We start from the raw sequence: 15,031 nt of genomic DNA, 5'->3' as shown, positions 1-15,031 counted from the left end.
ACACATCCACAAATAATAGCTATAAGTTTCCTTCATCGAGACGATATAATTTGTACCAAGTCCTTTTACAATATTAATTATCACTGAGTTCTTAGTTTCACCATTCTCATCTTAACACATTCATAAATAGTTTCGGATTCTCCTCGTCTAGAAAAAATAAAATAAAAGGAAAAGAAGAATATTATTGAACAATTTCGTAATATACTATTATTTCCACCACGCGATTCCACAAGATTACTTGTCACTGAATTTTTAATTTCTTCATTCTCATCTTCTTCACTTATTTCTTAGTAGTATTTCCTTAAATGCGGACCTAATCATGCTTAATGTATGTTAATGGGGAATAAAATAACCAATTCTAGCACATTTTGTGGTTATGCATGGATGTGCCGCACGTTAGTATATAGCTTAATCAATGTATTCACGTTGTTAATTACATTATCATGCATAAAGAAAACGATGATTCTTTTCTTGTTACGGCACTTTATGCAGGTATTTAAAATATTTTAATGTCTAATTAAGGTATGTTAAGTTTTTGCACGACATTTGTCATGGAATTTAATTGTGCATTTGTTTTTGGCGAGTGTTTTCCGTGCTGGATGGGGTTACTCACAAAAGGTATAATATTGACAAAATTAACCGAACCACATTACCGAAGTGGACTTAATTTTCACGAAATTAAATTATTCCAACAACGACTTTTTTATCTTTGGATAATTTTTTGGGGAAAAATTGGTTTGCCACCCAAGCTATGCTTATCTTTTGACTTTGCAATACAAATTTTTGTTACAAAAATTAAATTGGAATTTGCCCATTTTATTTGATTGCAACCTATGTTGATTTCCGCCCTTTTGTCCCGTTGAACGGCCGTTTCTAATGTGTTCGACCACATTTTAGATTGAATTGCAAAGACCAATGAATAACATGGAAAGATCATTAGGTCGTTGAAAAGAAAATTTAAAACACAAACTTCTGAATTCAGTTTGTCTAATGGAATGATTTCATGGAGGTGCAATCAAGCATGTTAACTTTTAGATTGTTAATTGTCGTCTCAACTTCACCCATATAACATAGATTTAATTTTAAGATTAGTCATGATAGATAAAAATTGTAAAACTAATCCTTTATTTACTTAAATGAATTGAAACTTTGAAATACCTCAACGCCTTTAATCATTTCTATCATTTGAGCTAATTTTACTTGAGACATAGCCCCTTAAAATGAGGGGGATTGAAAACATCCTTCACTTATCAATCATGCAAAATAACCAATCCCTTACTATATAATAATAAAAGCAATCCATCTATTTGATGCAGGAAACATAAATCCGCCACAACAATAATAGACAAAGCAATCTTTTCGAATTTGAAATACAACATACTTTAAAAAAAGATAGTCAAATTAGGATCTAAAAGTAGGTCATAGCAAACATGTGAATAACACTAGTCCATTATGAAATGTAATGTACGTATCAAAAGGAAGTCTTGGTTTTGGATCCAAAAAAGTAAACGGCACTATACATTTAACATCATGTATAACACTAGTCCATTATGAGATGGAACGGACCTATCAAAAGAAAGTCTTGACAATGGATCCAAGAGTAGATGGCACTATACATTTAAGTTCACTATACACTTAGCCCACTGACCACCGGGTCCTCACTTAAGTGCAATGACCCGAGTTCGATCCCTCTTGGGAGCGAATTGGAGATATAAGGTGGATTTTGGTGAATGGAGAGATAAGGTGGTTCTTGGAGTGGATGGGGGAAACTAATTACTAACATCTAACATGACTTTGTCCGATCAAAAAAAAAAAAAAAACTCAAATATGGATATATAAAAGGGCGTTTACTTTGCATGATTAATAAGATACATGATTGAGTATTTTTATCCTCAAGAGTAGGACTAACTTAAATGATAGAAATAATCAAAGGCTTTGAGATATCCCAAAGTTTCAATCCGTCGAAGTAAACAAAGAATTAGTCTTACTATTTTTATTTATCAAAGCTAATCATCCAAAGTAAACACCCCCAAGAGTAGACTGCACAATACATTCAACATCAAGAATCAAACTACAAACATGACTAAAAAAAAAATCAAACTACAAACGAAGCAAAAGAAAGTCAGAAAATTGATCCAAGAGTAGACGGCAGTATACATTCAACATCAAGAATTACGAACGCAGCATCTTTAGAACAATCACATGGTAATACTTTGCCTATAGCTCGTTAAATAGCACACATTATATCAAGAACTTAGAGAAATACCGGACAACAAATTAGGAATCAGGTGATTTACGATAAAAGCTGATCCTTGCATGCTCCAATGGGAAAATAATCTAAGACAACAAATCAAAGCAACGGGACTGAACCCACATTACTATCCTATAGCACCGGTTCATATAATCATAGCACAAAGGAAATGATATATTGCTACAGTTTGTAACTAAGTAGAATAAAAAGCAAATGACCACATCAAAATTCAATCTCATAAGCAGCCTCAAAAATCTTAGAAAAATAGAACAAACAACATAAATTGATCCAAAAAGTGGTTTTGAAAATGTTGGCACAGCATAAAAGGAACATGAAACTAATCTCTCTATATTTAATCTTCCTCCTCGCCTTCTTGCTCAGCAATGTTGAAGTAGCGCAATTCATACACGTTCCTTTCTTTGTTGGAAGAAATCACACGAAGCCAATCTCTCACATTATGCTTCTTCAAGTATTTCTTTGTCAAATACTTCAAATACCTGCACATCAACAAAAATCAGAATCTCGTTATCGAAAATGATCTTATCAACAAATGAAAATGCAAATTTATGCTAACGATAACATCAGCAACAATATCTAAAAAAAAGAAACTAACAGTATGTTCAACACTATATAGTAGTACCATTTTTCTTCGAATGAAGAATAACAAATTCCACGCGGCAGCTTTAGTAGGAAACCCACATTTCATTCCAAAATTTAATTCAACAAAACTGAAAATTTATGCTAACGATATCCCCAATATTTCAATCAACATACTCTTTTACCGATATCATCAAAGGTAGCTGCTTTAACAAAGCCCACGGGAGCAAATCAAAACAAACGCATCGACACACATGACTATGCTATGCAGTTGTTGAAAACTAGCTAAAAAGAAATGTTTATTATTCGTGAACACCACTCACAACTAAAAAGATTTAGCAATTGATGCACATGTTACTGCGAATGTAATGGAATTAAAGTAATTTTTTTGTTGATTCGGCATTTCATTCTCAGCTCAAAAAGCCCATCCAAATATGAAAATCCACAACATTACACAAAAAGACAGTTAATTAACCCACCTTTTGGAGAAAGTGGAATCCGCGGTGACGGTGATCTTGTTCTTGTCGCGGCTGACGGTAACGGAATCGCCGAGAGCACCAGCTTTGCCGCCGACCTTAATTCTTTCCTGCAAAAACTTCTCTAGCGAAGCGATCTCCATGATCTTATCCTCCACCGGCTTCGAGCAATCGATCACGAAGCTAACCCCCTTCTTCTTCCCGCCCTTTGCCGCCGCAGCCGCCGTGCCTTTGCTCATCTTCGCGAAGTTCTTTTTTTTTTCGCCTGCAAAAATCAAATCGAAAACTTCGGAATTAAAACAAATCGACGTAGGAATATACTGAAAATGGGGGAAATTTTCTGAAAATTGCGGGCATTTGCTTACAGCTGTGGAATGGAACGGCAGAGTGCGTGAACTGTGTGTAGAGAGTGAGCGTCGAGGAGATGAACGGATATATTAGGGTTCCTTGAGTTAGTTGAAATGGGCTTTAGGGTTTAGGTTTTGGATCTGACTTCAGAGAATGAAAATCCAGTAAGCTTGGGATTATTCCATAGGCTGAGTCTTAAAACTTTGGGCCTAGTTTGTATCTCATAAATTTAACTGATCATTTGATAATTTAGATTTTTTTTATTTAACAAAATTAATATATATATATATATATATAGGGTAGGGTTAATATAAAAACCCCTCTTAAGATGAAAACTAGGAACCAATTTAAAACCATTGATTTAAATAAAATAGAGGGCTGAGATTAAACTACAGATGCACAATTTCGATTGCATAGATGCACAGTTTCAATTGCATAGATGCACAATTTCGATTTGCTTGAGTATTTTGCATTGTTGGTTTCAATTGCATAAATTGCATATTTTTTAATTGCACAGTAAAATATAATAGATGCACAGTTTCTTTTGTTGACTAAATCCTAACCATTAGATCTAATATTTAAAAGGTCAAGATTAGGTTCCTAGTTCTCATTTTAACAGAGGTTTTTATTAGAACCTCTTCCTATATATATATATATATATATATATATATATATATATGTATGTATAAGAATTAAAAAAAAAATATTTGGGGGTAGGGATGAAAATGAATCAAATAATTTTGGTTCGATTCGGCATTCGAATCTAATTTTTTATATTCGAATACGAAATTTTATAATTTGAATACGAATACAAATAATTTTTTTGATTCGATTAGTTATCAAATACAATTTGAGAATTACAATATTTGATTCGGTATTTGAAAATATTTGATAATATACGTATATATAATATTTGAAAAAATAAATAATAAAACAAATATAAAGTAAACTAAATAAAAAATAATATTTATTTAAATACAAATGAAAAACGATAATAATAATCAAAGCTTTAAAATGACTTTGATTCTAGATATAATTCATACGGAAGTGTTTTATATGAATATCAGAATTGGACTTTATATTTCTAAAAAAAATTGTTTCAATTTGGACTTAAGATTTAATTATTGAGCTTTTAAAAGAAAATTTTATTATATGTTGTTTCAATTTTTCTTTTGGGCCAATAAATATATTACTCCATCTGATGAATCCAAATCTTACTTAGAGAGAAGCCCACTTCCTGATTAATTTAACCATTTTTTTCACACAAGTTTTAATCTGTTACTTGGCTTATCGAAGTTGATAATAAACAAATAGTTTAATTGTATGAAAGTGATTGATCCACGCCTCCACCAAAGTTATCCAAATTCTTCACATTTTCCAAAACGTCCATAACTTAACTTCCCCAAAGTTATCCAAATTCTTCACATTTTCCAGTCTCAATTTTCATGTGAACAGCTCCACATTTTCATCAATTCTAAGCTCGGCATCCAGTTCATAATTTCCTCCCTCAGTTGGTAAACAAAGTCTCCCTAACTCGACTTAATCATCTCTTTTCTTTTCTTTTTTCCTAGAAGAGCTATTAATTGTATCTCATTATGTTTTATGCAGAATAACATCAAAATCCTGTTACAAGACAAAGGTTTGCTTCCTTTCATTCAACATGAACACACAGTCACACACTCGTACCACGTACATGAACCATTTCAAAACACAATAACATCACCACCAAACTATAACCAACATGTTCCGAGGCATTTATTTCATAAATGACATGAAGTTGCTTTTGAAACAAATAAATGAGAATTAGAAGCTAGTTTATATATATATAAATATAAGTTGCTGTTGAGTCGATCGGTGGTGAGCCGGAAAAGAGGGAGCAAGGGGGCTTGGCGGAGTTAGCAGCGTCACGCCAGCCGAGCTGAGTGAATCGGTGGCGGCGGCGGCCTATTGGCACCGTCCGCTCGTCGATGGCGAGAAAGGGGCTGGGCTGCTGCTGCTCAGCCGGTCGATGCGTTACTGCTGCCGCGGCAGCCCCGAGAGGGAGAAAGGCGTCTGTGTTTCTGTTAGAGAGAGACGCGTAGATGAGAGGGGGAGAAGTTTTATTTTAATTTCTTGGGCCTATACATGCTGATTTTTGGATGATTAAAGAATTGTTTTTTTTTTTTTTTTCATTTCAGCTTGGGCCTCTATTTAATTAGTGAATTGAATTCGACTAAAGTCTATTATGCATTAAGTATGAATTTTTACATCATATATTTATAACACAAGAGTGTGTTCCGTATAGAAAGTATTTTGATAAATTGGTTTGCATAACCAAGTTAAGTTTCAAAGAAAAGTCGGTTAACTACTGAACTAAGATTTATAGTAGCTTTTTAGATATGTGAGTTAAGATCAATATTTCCAGAATAATAGATTAAACTATCTTGGAGGTGCTTATCACTGTTTTTAGAAGGAGAGAATTGTGCATCTTTTATCTAAAGGCTTGTCCTATTAAGGTGGATTTTTGTTTATCAAAGTATGCTTTGAGTTATTGAACTCTAAATATTTTATGCAAATTCAAATGAATGCCGACATTAAAATGTTTTGATCTCTCTATTTGTTTAAAGTGCTCCTATGTTCTCTAACAATCGGGTCCTAGCCGACGTAGCGACTGAATCGCCCTAGTTAGGATTGTGTACACACAAAAGAAAGGAATATTGTGTGGGAGCAGCCCACACGCATGCGCGGTAGTGAATCTATGTGGGTTACTCTCACATGTTCACATTATAGGTGAAACAGCAATAGAGAGAAGACTGAAAATGGATGTGTGCGTGTGTTGGTCAAGCGTTAAGGGGTTAATATCTAATGTCAAACGTCTTCATTTAATATTGTTTGTTTTTATATATATATATATATATATATATATATATATATATATATATAAAGACTGAAAATGAACCTTATTACTGATTTTAAGTATGCATGGAATGCTATTAAATATTTCTATGTTGTACTGTTGATAGGATGGACTATTATTTTAGAAAATGAATTTTAAAATGTTTTCAAATGCCTAAACCCACTGAGTATATTAGTACTCAACCATAATATTCACTTAGGTGCGTATTATTTGAGATTGATTATTTTAATATTCTTAGTTAATGAAATGTTGAATTAAGAATGTGTTGCCCGAATCTAAGGGTATATCACATATTTTATTCAAGCAAAATTTAGAAATCCCATTAACTAGCCCATTTCTTTTTTCCCGAGAATCGGGGCGTTACAATTTCGAGCGCATGTGGCTCGACAATCCTTCATGCAAGACCGCGACCTTCACCGCTCACCTCAGATTTAAAGGAACACATTTGGTCTCGTTTTGGTCCGATTGAACTATAAAAAATAGTGTAATTTTATTTTTAGTTATTGTATTTTATTTTATTTTAATTAATGCAAAGTTAAAATTTTAATTTTAATGAAATATTGAATTTTAAAATAAAAAAGTAAAAATGAGATTAAATATAAATAAATATTATAGCGTGTCTTATATAGCTAATGCACTGGATAGGGGAGACGATAAAGTATGGATCGCCTTGTAGCGCCTCATCTTAGCGCCTTCCACTAGAGACTAGAGATGCTCTAAATGCCAAACTGTTAGACCAAGTTGACCCAACTATCCGAGCTCATCGGCCCCAATGTGGGAAGTTTAGTCAGCTTAGCACTTTCAGGCCTCCTTTTAAAAATATAGCCGAACTACCTCGAAATATTGGATTGTACCACATTTGGACTATATTTTAATCAACATTAATTAGAATATAAATAAGAATCAACAATTATAAATATATATAATTAAATAGATGTACCATACACTTAAATGCACACAAAAAATTTACTATAAATTATTACTACATACTAATAAATTTACTCCAATTCAATCACCGATTCTAATTTTTTCGTCACCATACATAAATGATTTACCTTTAAAAAGTAATATGTATATACTAATATGATTACATTTTGAAAAGCATTTATTCATGTGTGTAGTAGGGTGGGGGAATAAAACTGCAAGCCCAATTCATGAACCAACTAAAATAAAAATTAGTTATATGCCATAGACACGTGCAATTGAAAGAACCATAGCCGGGGACTATAAGTTTCGAGATTCGTGATGAAGAGAAAGAGAGAGGGAGGAGGACAAAGAAGAATGGGCGTTTGGCTAAAGAATCATCATCCTCAATTCCAATGATTCATTCACCCCACATGCATCCTATAATATAAAATTATTCGACTTATACATCTAATCTTTGTTTGCTCCCATACGTATATATGCACACATCTCTATCGCCTGTTTTACATATTTGTATGAGCTTTTCCTCATACACGTAGCCTCACCGGAGAATTTTGAACTTTTCCAACGTCAATTTGATCAATATCAATATAGAAATCCACATCAAATCGTCTCATTTGCCTTGCGCCTTATCCAGCTCTCTCTTTCTTGATATTTGGAACTTAATTTTGGTTAATTTGTTAGTCTTAAATTGTTATTTTCGGACACAGGACTTCGCTTTTTTTCGTCAAGGAATGATTGTGTTTTGATTCTGGGTCTCATTTTCTGGTAAAGGTTTGATCTTTTTGCGTGGAGCTGTAGATGGATGTTGTATATTGTGAGGTGGGCTTTTGTTTGATTTTATGTATTTTTTGTGTTGAGAATCTCTAGGTTGTAATGAAATGATGGGTGATTGCTTATTGGAATGTTGTGTTTGTTGAATTTTTAGGAGTATATAACGAATTCTAGAGGCGTGGAGCTCTTTACTTGCAGATGGTTGCCCATTTCTTCTCCAAAAGCTTTGGTTTTTCTCTGCCATGGTTGTTCCTCTCTCTCTCTCTCTCTCTCTCACACACACACACACACACACACACACACAATAAGTTTTTTATTCATCATTGTTTGTATTTTGAGTGGTGGTGATGAATGAGTTGCAGGTTATGGCATGGAATGCAGTAACTTCATGAAAGGTATGAGTCTGTAGACAAATCTTTTGTTATCAACTTTGTTTCATCTTCGAGCATCACTTTACTCGCGTGCGTGTATTTGATGACATTATATATACATATGTTTAGGATTTATTAGTACTGACATTTGACATGTGTTTGGTGGAAATGAATTATTTCCTTAATCTAGTTTGGTATCTCATGGCCTATTTCATTTCTTTCTATTGAATTTATTCTTGATTGGCTGAAGTTTAGTGTTATTACTTACATGAAAACAATCAGCTGGTTTCATGAAATCTTTGACTTGAATGTTGTGTGTAGAAAGAAACATGTGATTGTTCTTTTTGCATCCAAGAATTCTATTTTTCTGCTTAAATTTTCTGTTTTGTTATATCTCTTCTCTGCCACATTTTTTCTTCAACTCGGGTGAACTTGCACCTCGTGTTGCGACTGTAGTACAAAACTCTATACCTTAGTCATACGAGCAAGAGGAAGAATTTGAGCCAAATAACGTTTAATGTTTTGAAAGACTAGATAACTCAATAAATGTGATTCAATGTCAAGTATGAGGTTAGAGTGTTGATAGTTGGTTGGCCAAGAAATTGTTAATGTTGGCATGCTGTCAAGTGCTGGTTTATTAGGTTTAATTAATTGGTATTCTGTACTATGGCTAGATTTAACTAGTTGCATGTTGGCCGAGCACTATGTTGATTCAGGCATTGTCAGGATATGATTCCTTATGACTTGTATAGGTTTAACGATATGTAGTAAGGAAAACCCTAAAAGGATGTTTTAGATCTTTGTACATAATCTCTATGTTGCAGTTGAACATTTGATCTTTTTTCTTATTATTACTATTATTAGGTGTTGGGATTAAACTGTCGAATCATGGCTATGCTGTGTTTGGAATTGATTATGAAGGCCATGGACAGTCCTCAGGTGCTCGATGTTACATCAAGAGGTTCGACAATATTGTCAATGATTGCAGTGAACATTTCAAGTCAGTATGTGGTAAGTTACCAAACTCTGGTGGTGTTAAATCATGAATTGTGTAGAATGAATCTGATGATTGTAGTATAAGTGATGCTGGTTTTCTTGAATTTTTCAGCGCGGGAAGAGTATAAGGAAAAGAGGAGATTCTTATACGGAGAATCAATGGGAGGGGCAGTTGCTCTGCTAACACACAAGAATGACCCTAATTTTTGGGATGGCGCCGTTCTAGTCGCTCCTATGTGTAAGGTCGTGCACCACGTTTCCATTTCTCAATCACTACCGATCCGGTCCACATCTTTTGTGCAGCAGAGAATCGACTTATTTTGATCTTGGTTTCGTTGAATTGTTAGATATCGGAGAAGGTGAAGCCGCACCCTATAATCATCAGCCTTTTGACTAGGGTGGAAGATGTGATTCCTAAATGGAAGATCGTTCCAACGAAAGACGTCATTGATTCAGCCTTCAAGGATCCTGTCAAACGAGAAGAGGTGAGCGTTACACATCCGAAATTTGAATGGTTTTGTAGTGAAATCATGAATGTGGCGCGACATTTTTGTGCAGATTCGTGGCAACAAGTTGATATATCAAGAGAAACCGAGACTGAAAACGGCTCTTGAACTTCTGAGAACTAGCATGAACCTCGAGGACAGCCTCAACGAGGTCCCTGCTTTCAAGAGTTTTTTTACTATTATTAATTGTTGCTACTTTGATGCATCGAGTGCTTTGTTTCATACTATTATGTGGTGTTGTTGACGAATTCAAGATTGTTCAAGTATGCAGATGATGAACACAACATACTAAATCCATTTAGTTGAGGTTGGACAGGTGACGTTGCCATTCTTGGTGTTGCACGGGGAAGCGGACACAGTGACGGACCCGGAAGTAAGCAAGGGATTGTACGAGCAAGCGAGCAGCGTGGACAAGACGATGAAGATATATGCCGGGATGTGGCATGGCCTAACGTCGGGGGAGCCAGACGACAACATAGAGATCGTCTTCTCGGACATCCTGGCGTGGCTGGACAAGCGGTCGGGAGAAGACGCCCCTCGTCCTAGTCTCGACCCGACCACAACCACAACCACAACCACGGCGCCTGCCGAACAAACTCAATGTGAAATCCGGCCCAACGCCAAGAATTCGCATGGCTGGAAAGGTCATGGCTTACTCCATTCAGCAATGTAACAAGAAAATAATTGAACTTTGGACATATAAATGGACGCAATTCTCGAAATATTACTCTCAACTAATTGACTGCGCGGATTTATATCATTCATAAGTAATTTCGTTTTTTCATTCTTCTTTTTTGCCTTTTTGGGTAAGTGAATGCAATAAATAAAAATGAAGGTACAAAATATAGGGAAATTTTGTTAACTGACTCAAAATTTTCATCGTATAGGTCTGCTGGCGGTCGGAAAATCGCCCTTTTTAGGCGGGTCTATACGTCCAGAAAAAATGCCCGACTGATTTCTTGGATCCGATTGGTTGCCCCGATTTCTCGCATTGGTGTGGCGTGTCCACCTCTACCTCTACTAATTCTCTGCCTCTGGTGTGAATATAACATAAATGTTAACTATAATATAATTGATATTTGAATTTTCTTGGTGTTTGGTGTGCTTTGATCGGGATATATGATTACCGTATATTATAAATCTCAACTTTATATAGAATCATATATATTACAGGCCACCGAGATATAAGTATGATTTATGAAAGATAAAATGAACAATAAATACAAAACAATCTAATTTGATAGTTGTATAGTTTACTTTTAAGTTTTAAATAGGGCATTTTTTATATATATTTTTGGAAAAACGTGTAAATTTCCACTAAGCCACGAAGTCACGGTTTGTTTTAAATTTGTACATATACCTTCATAGTGGGTTAACCGCCCGCACACAATAATTTGCGCAAAAGTAAAGTAATGAAGTTTGACAATAAATAAGAAGAAAATTTTTGATTATTCAATTCAATCCACTCAATTTTAGGGCTAGTTTTATTGAGCTCGAACTATTTTCGATTCGGAACATTCCGATTTTTTTTATTTCAAGTTTTTAAAACCTAACTTTCCGATACATCCGAGCTCCTGCGTTAATTTCAAACTAAACCAAAACTAACAGATGGTGCAAATGTCGAAATTTTTATTAATAAACAAAAAATCTCTCTCTCTCTCTCTCTCTCTCTCCCCCTCTCTCTTCCCCTCCCAACACACATTTACACATTTACACACACACACACACACACACATATATATATATATATATATATATATATATATATATTGGTTGCTTAGCGAAACCACAATTTGAAATGAGAATTGAGAATATTAAACTCACGTGTAAATTAAGTTATTACATTTGTCCAAAAAAATATAAAAATTCTGTTTCCTTCAGAATTCGAACAGATCAACATAAGTAATGAACAGACGTATTTAGTAAAAATAGAGAAAAACACGCCACCAGCAGAATTCGAACCCGGGGCAAATTTCTGTTCATGCGGTACATTGATTTGTTCATCAAAATAATAGATCTGTTCATTTTTGTTTCACGAATTCTTTATTCTCTAAATATTTAGCATTCTCTGTTGAACCTTTCTTATATATATATATATATATATATATATATATATAGGGTCGCATTCTATGGAGAATGATGTATAAGTAGAGAATGGAGAAACATTGAATATGTCAATAGAAACAGTTGAACATACGAATAATTTCGTTGAACGTTTGGGGGTTCGGACCCTGTATAAGTTCAACATAATTCCCGTTGAACGTTAAACGAACGAACGCTGACCGTTAGATTAGATAAGATCAACGCCTGAGATTGTTTCTCCTTTATTTGCAAACATTTACATCTCCATTGAACCTTTTCCTATATATATATATATATATATATATATATATATGGTATGATTCTAGTGATAACTATAGTTTATATCTAGTGTAAAATTAATGTAATCCGCCACTAAATTTACGATATTCAAAAAAAAAAAATCACTTCATTCAAAATATATATACCATGTTTAGAGTCTTGCTTTCCAAGTATCTTAGGTAGCTTTCCCATATTCTTCGACTTTATCCTTAGGCTACGTTTGGGAGCCTTGAAAACCGCAGATAGATTAGTTACCACCTGTTTGGTAGCCCATAAACTTAATAGCCCAGGCCCGGAGTTATGCCAAAGTTCGGTCCAAAATCACTGTTCAATATGGCGTGTGGGTCCGGCCAACACCCGCGGATACGGTTGCCATTTTTCTATAGTAGCTCATATTATATTTCTATGTTATGAATTTACCCTCTCATCCTGCCATTTTCAAATTGTGATTTTCTTGAAGAAGAAGCCATTATGAAAACTATTTCTTAATTTATGGGGTGAGGCTTTGGTCATGCAGGGGACAAGAATAAATGGGGGAGGGAATTTGGGTTGCTAGGGTGCTGGCGGTGCAGCGCTGCAAGTGGGGGGCATCTGGGCTGCGGCTTTGATCGCGCCGAAGAGGAGGGGTTGTGGCAGTGTGGTGCAATGCCGTTGGGGGGAATCTGAGCTGCGGGGGTATGCCGATGCAACGTCGCAGGGTCATCTAGATTTTTTTTTTAATACTAGTAAGTTTATCGTAGCACCGGCAGAGTGAATCTAGGTTGCAGGGGTGTGCCGGTGCAATGAAGATAGGAAAGATTTTGCAGTGGATAACTATTTTTTAACTAAAGAAGACATCTCCTCAAGATGAGAACAAAGACTTACACCTTAAAAAAAAAAGCACTTAAAACTTAAAAATGACGTAAACACCTTGCAACAAGTCTAACAGAATGGGAATGAACGATAATATGATAGCACCCAAATATTGGGGACACAAGAAAGAGAAAAAATTTCAACTTATTTTCAACCTCAAGGAAGGGGGATTGCTATGGGTAGGGATGTCAATGCAGCCCGAAACCCGTGGGCCGACCCGAATAACCCGACAAAATTAGAGGGTTAGGGTTGAAAAATCGCAACTCGAAAAAACCTCCAGCCCGATTAGCCCGCACCCGACTAACCCGGAACCCGATAGGGCTAGCCCGAAAATCCGATGGGCTGGCCCGGTGGGCTGACAGAATTGTGACTGATGCATCCAGTTACAACTTCTGCTATGTTTAGATCTATGGTATTTGCTTAAATATATATATGTAGCCTCATTAAAAAAAGTGAAATTAATTAGTTAGAAGAGTCAAAATGGAAAGTACCCCTTTTCAAAGACAAAAACAAAAATGTACCCACCCTTTACCAAACATATAAAATCTACCCATTCAAGACAATAATACCCCTATGCACATTCTAGTATGTTGCTCGCCAACAAATAAACGAGCGCGTCGAGTGCGTCGAGCAATATACAAAAACCACATTTAAACCTTTGAACAAATGATTCTCTAAAATTCATTATAATCATTTATATTTATAAACAGTAATCAGGCCCAACATGCTTCCGTAAACACTTCGAAATAATTCTTAAATTAAACCAACATTATACCTTCGTCGACTGGTCTTCTTCAGGAGTCGGTCTTGTTGCGTTTTACGGCTCGTCTGCCTCCCCGGCACGCACCAACCACACACTCGCAAGAGATGGTTGCAACCCTTCTCCTTCACTAAGTGCCGACTAAATACTTTGTTGGAAAAATAAAGAAAATATTTTTACTCAACCCGGAATAGTTGGACTAAAACAAAGCGTTTATAGAGGAATTATATAATAATTAATTTTATTTCATAAAAACTCCCCAAGGGAGGAGACTAGCTTGTTTAGCTACTCATAGTAGCTAATCCTTGTGTACATAAAAATAAAAAAAACTTAAACTAAAAACGAAAAACTTTAAAACAGAATTTAAAAAAAACAAAGATAATTTTTCTAGAGAGAAGATGTGTGTTGTGTGAAATGGGTGTGATTTTTCTGATGATCTTCTTCTCTCCAGCCCTCGTGTTTTTATAGAGGTCTGATACCCTCTATAATTGCTTGGTTGTTGGCCTCGGATTCCATCTTTGTGGCCAGCTTGCTTGAATATGACATCCACCTTCTTCTGTCGGCCTTGATTGCCGACACTTTGTTAGTGGCATCACATGGTGCTGGACCCCTGCTTTATCTTCTTGTGATAATGCTTGGTAGGGGCCGGCTGCTTTTCCCTCCACTCACTTTTGTCCTGAAGCTTTTGGTGAGTGGTTCTCCTGTTCTTCCACCCACTTTTGTCGTTTCTTTTGTGGGTGCGGTCTCTGCTGTGAATCACATGATTCACTTTGCTCTGTCGGCCACCTTACTTTTTTGGTGCCCGAGGGGTCCTTCCCTTTGGAGTCTGATGTTTGTCGTGTTCATCAGACCGGAACCTCCTTCTGTCAGGTTTCGGGAAGAAACCTTTTCCGAATTCTGGCTCCTTCTGCGACGAACA

At 35.5% G+C, this 15,031-nt stretch overlaps 2 protein-coding genes across 9 annotated transcripts; one reads left to right on the top strand and one right to left on the bottom strand.

The window, feature by feature from the left end:
- Positions 1-2,465: 2,465 nt before the first annotated feature.
- LOC130995370 (60S ribosomal protein L22-2) lies at positions 2,466-3,869 on the bottom strand. 2 transcript variants are annotated; one of them, XM_057920637.1, is made up of 3 exons: positions 3,690-3,869; positions 3,328-3,589; positions 2,466-2,748 (listed from the first exon to the last, which is right to left on the bottom strand). In XM_057920637.1, the coding sequence occupies exons 2-3, from the start codon at positions 3,561-3,563 to the stop codon at positions 2,604-2,606; spliced, it is 381 nt and encodes a 126-aa protein (XP_057776620.1). In that variant the 5' UTR covers positions 3,564-3,589; positions 3,690-3,869; the 3' UTR covers positions 2,466-2,603. The 2 variants fall into 2 exon arrangements, with proteins under 2 accessions (XP_057776620.1, XP_057776621.1); XM_057920638.1 differs by having other exon boundaries at positions 3,328-3,610; positions 3,690-3,730.
- A 1,104-nt stretch (positions 3,870-4,973) lies between these two features.
- Positions 4,974-11,226, top strand: LOC130995368 (caffeoylshikimate esterase-like). 7 transcript variants are annotated; one of them, XM_057920632.1, is made up of 11 exons: positions 4,974-5,186; positions 5,281-5,311; positions 8,267-8,314; positions 8,421-8,511; positions 8,629-8,661; positions 9,502-9,648; positions 9,746-9,876; positions 9,981-10,118; positions 10,192-10,290; positions 10,456-10,783; positions 11,027-11,226. In XM_057920632.1, exons 3-11 carry the CDS (start codon positions 8,294-8,296, stop codon positions 11,092-11,094), a joined length of 1,056 nt encoding a protein of 351 aa, XP_057776615.1. In that variant the 5' UTR covers positions 4,974-5,186; positions 5,281-5,311; positions 8,267-8,293; the 3' UTR covers positions 11,095-11,226. The 7 variants fall into 7 exon arrangements, with proteins under 7 accessions (XP_057776615.1, XP_057776614.1, XP_057776618.1 ...); XM_057920631.1 differs by having other exon boundaries at positions 5,009-5,186; positions 8,203-8,314; XM_057920635.1 differs by lacking the exon at positions 10,192-10,290 and having other exon boundaries at positions 5,009-5,186; positions 8,203-8,314.
- Positions 11,227-15,031: the final 3,805 nt, after the last annotated feature.

The sequence above is a fragment of the Salvia miltiorrhiza genome, chromosome 7, assembly GCF_028751815.1.
Source record: "Salvia miltiorrhiza cultivar Shanhuang (shh) chromosome 7, IMPLAD_Smil_shh, whole genome shotgun sequence".
Classification (NCBI taxonomy): domain Eukaryota; kingdom Viridiplantae; phylum Streptophyta; class Magnoliopsida; order Lamiales; family Lamiaceae; genus Salvia; species Salvia miltiorrhiza.
The sequence above is the reverse complement of the archived record's forward strand: the minus strand, read 5'-3'. Positions and strand labels throughout refer to the sequence as shown.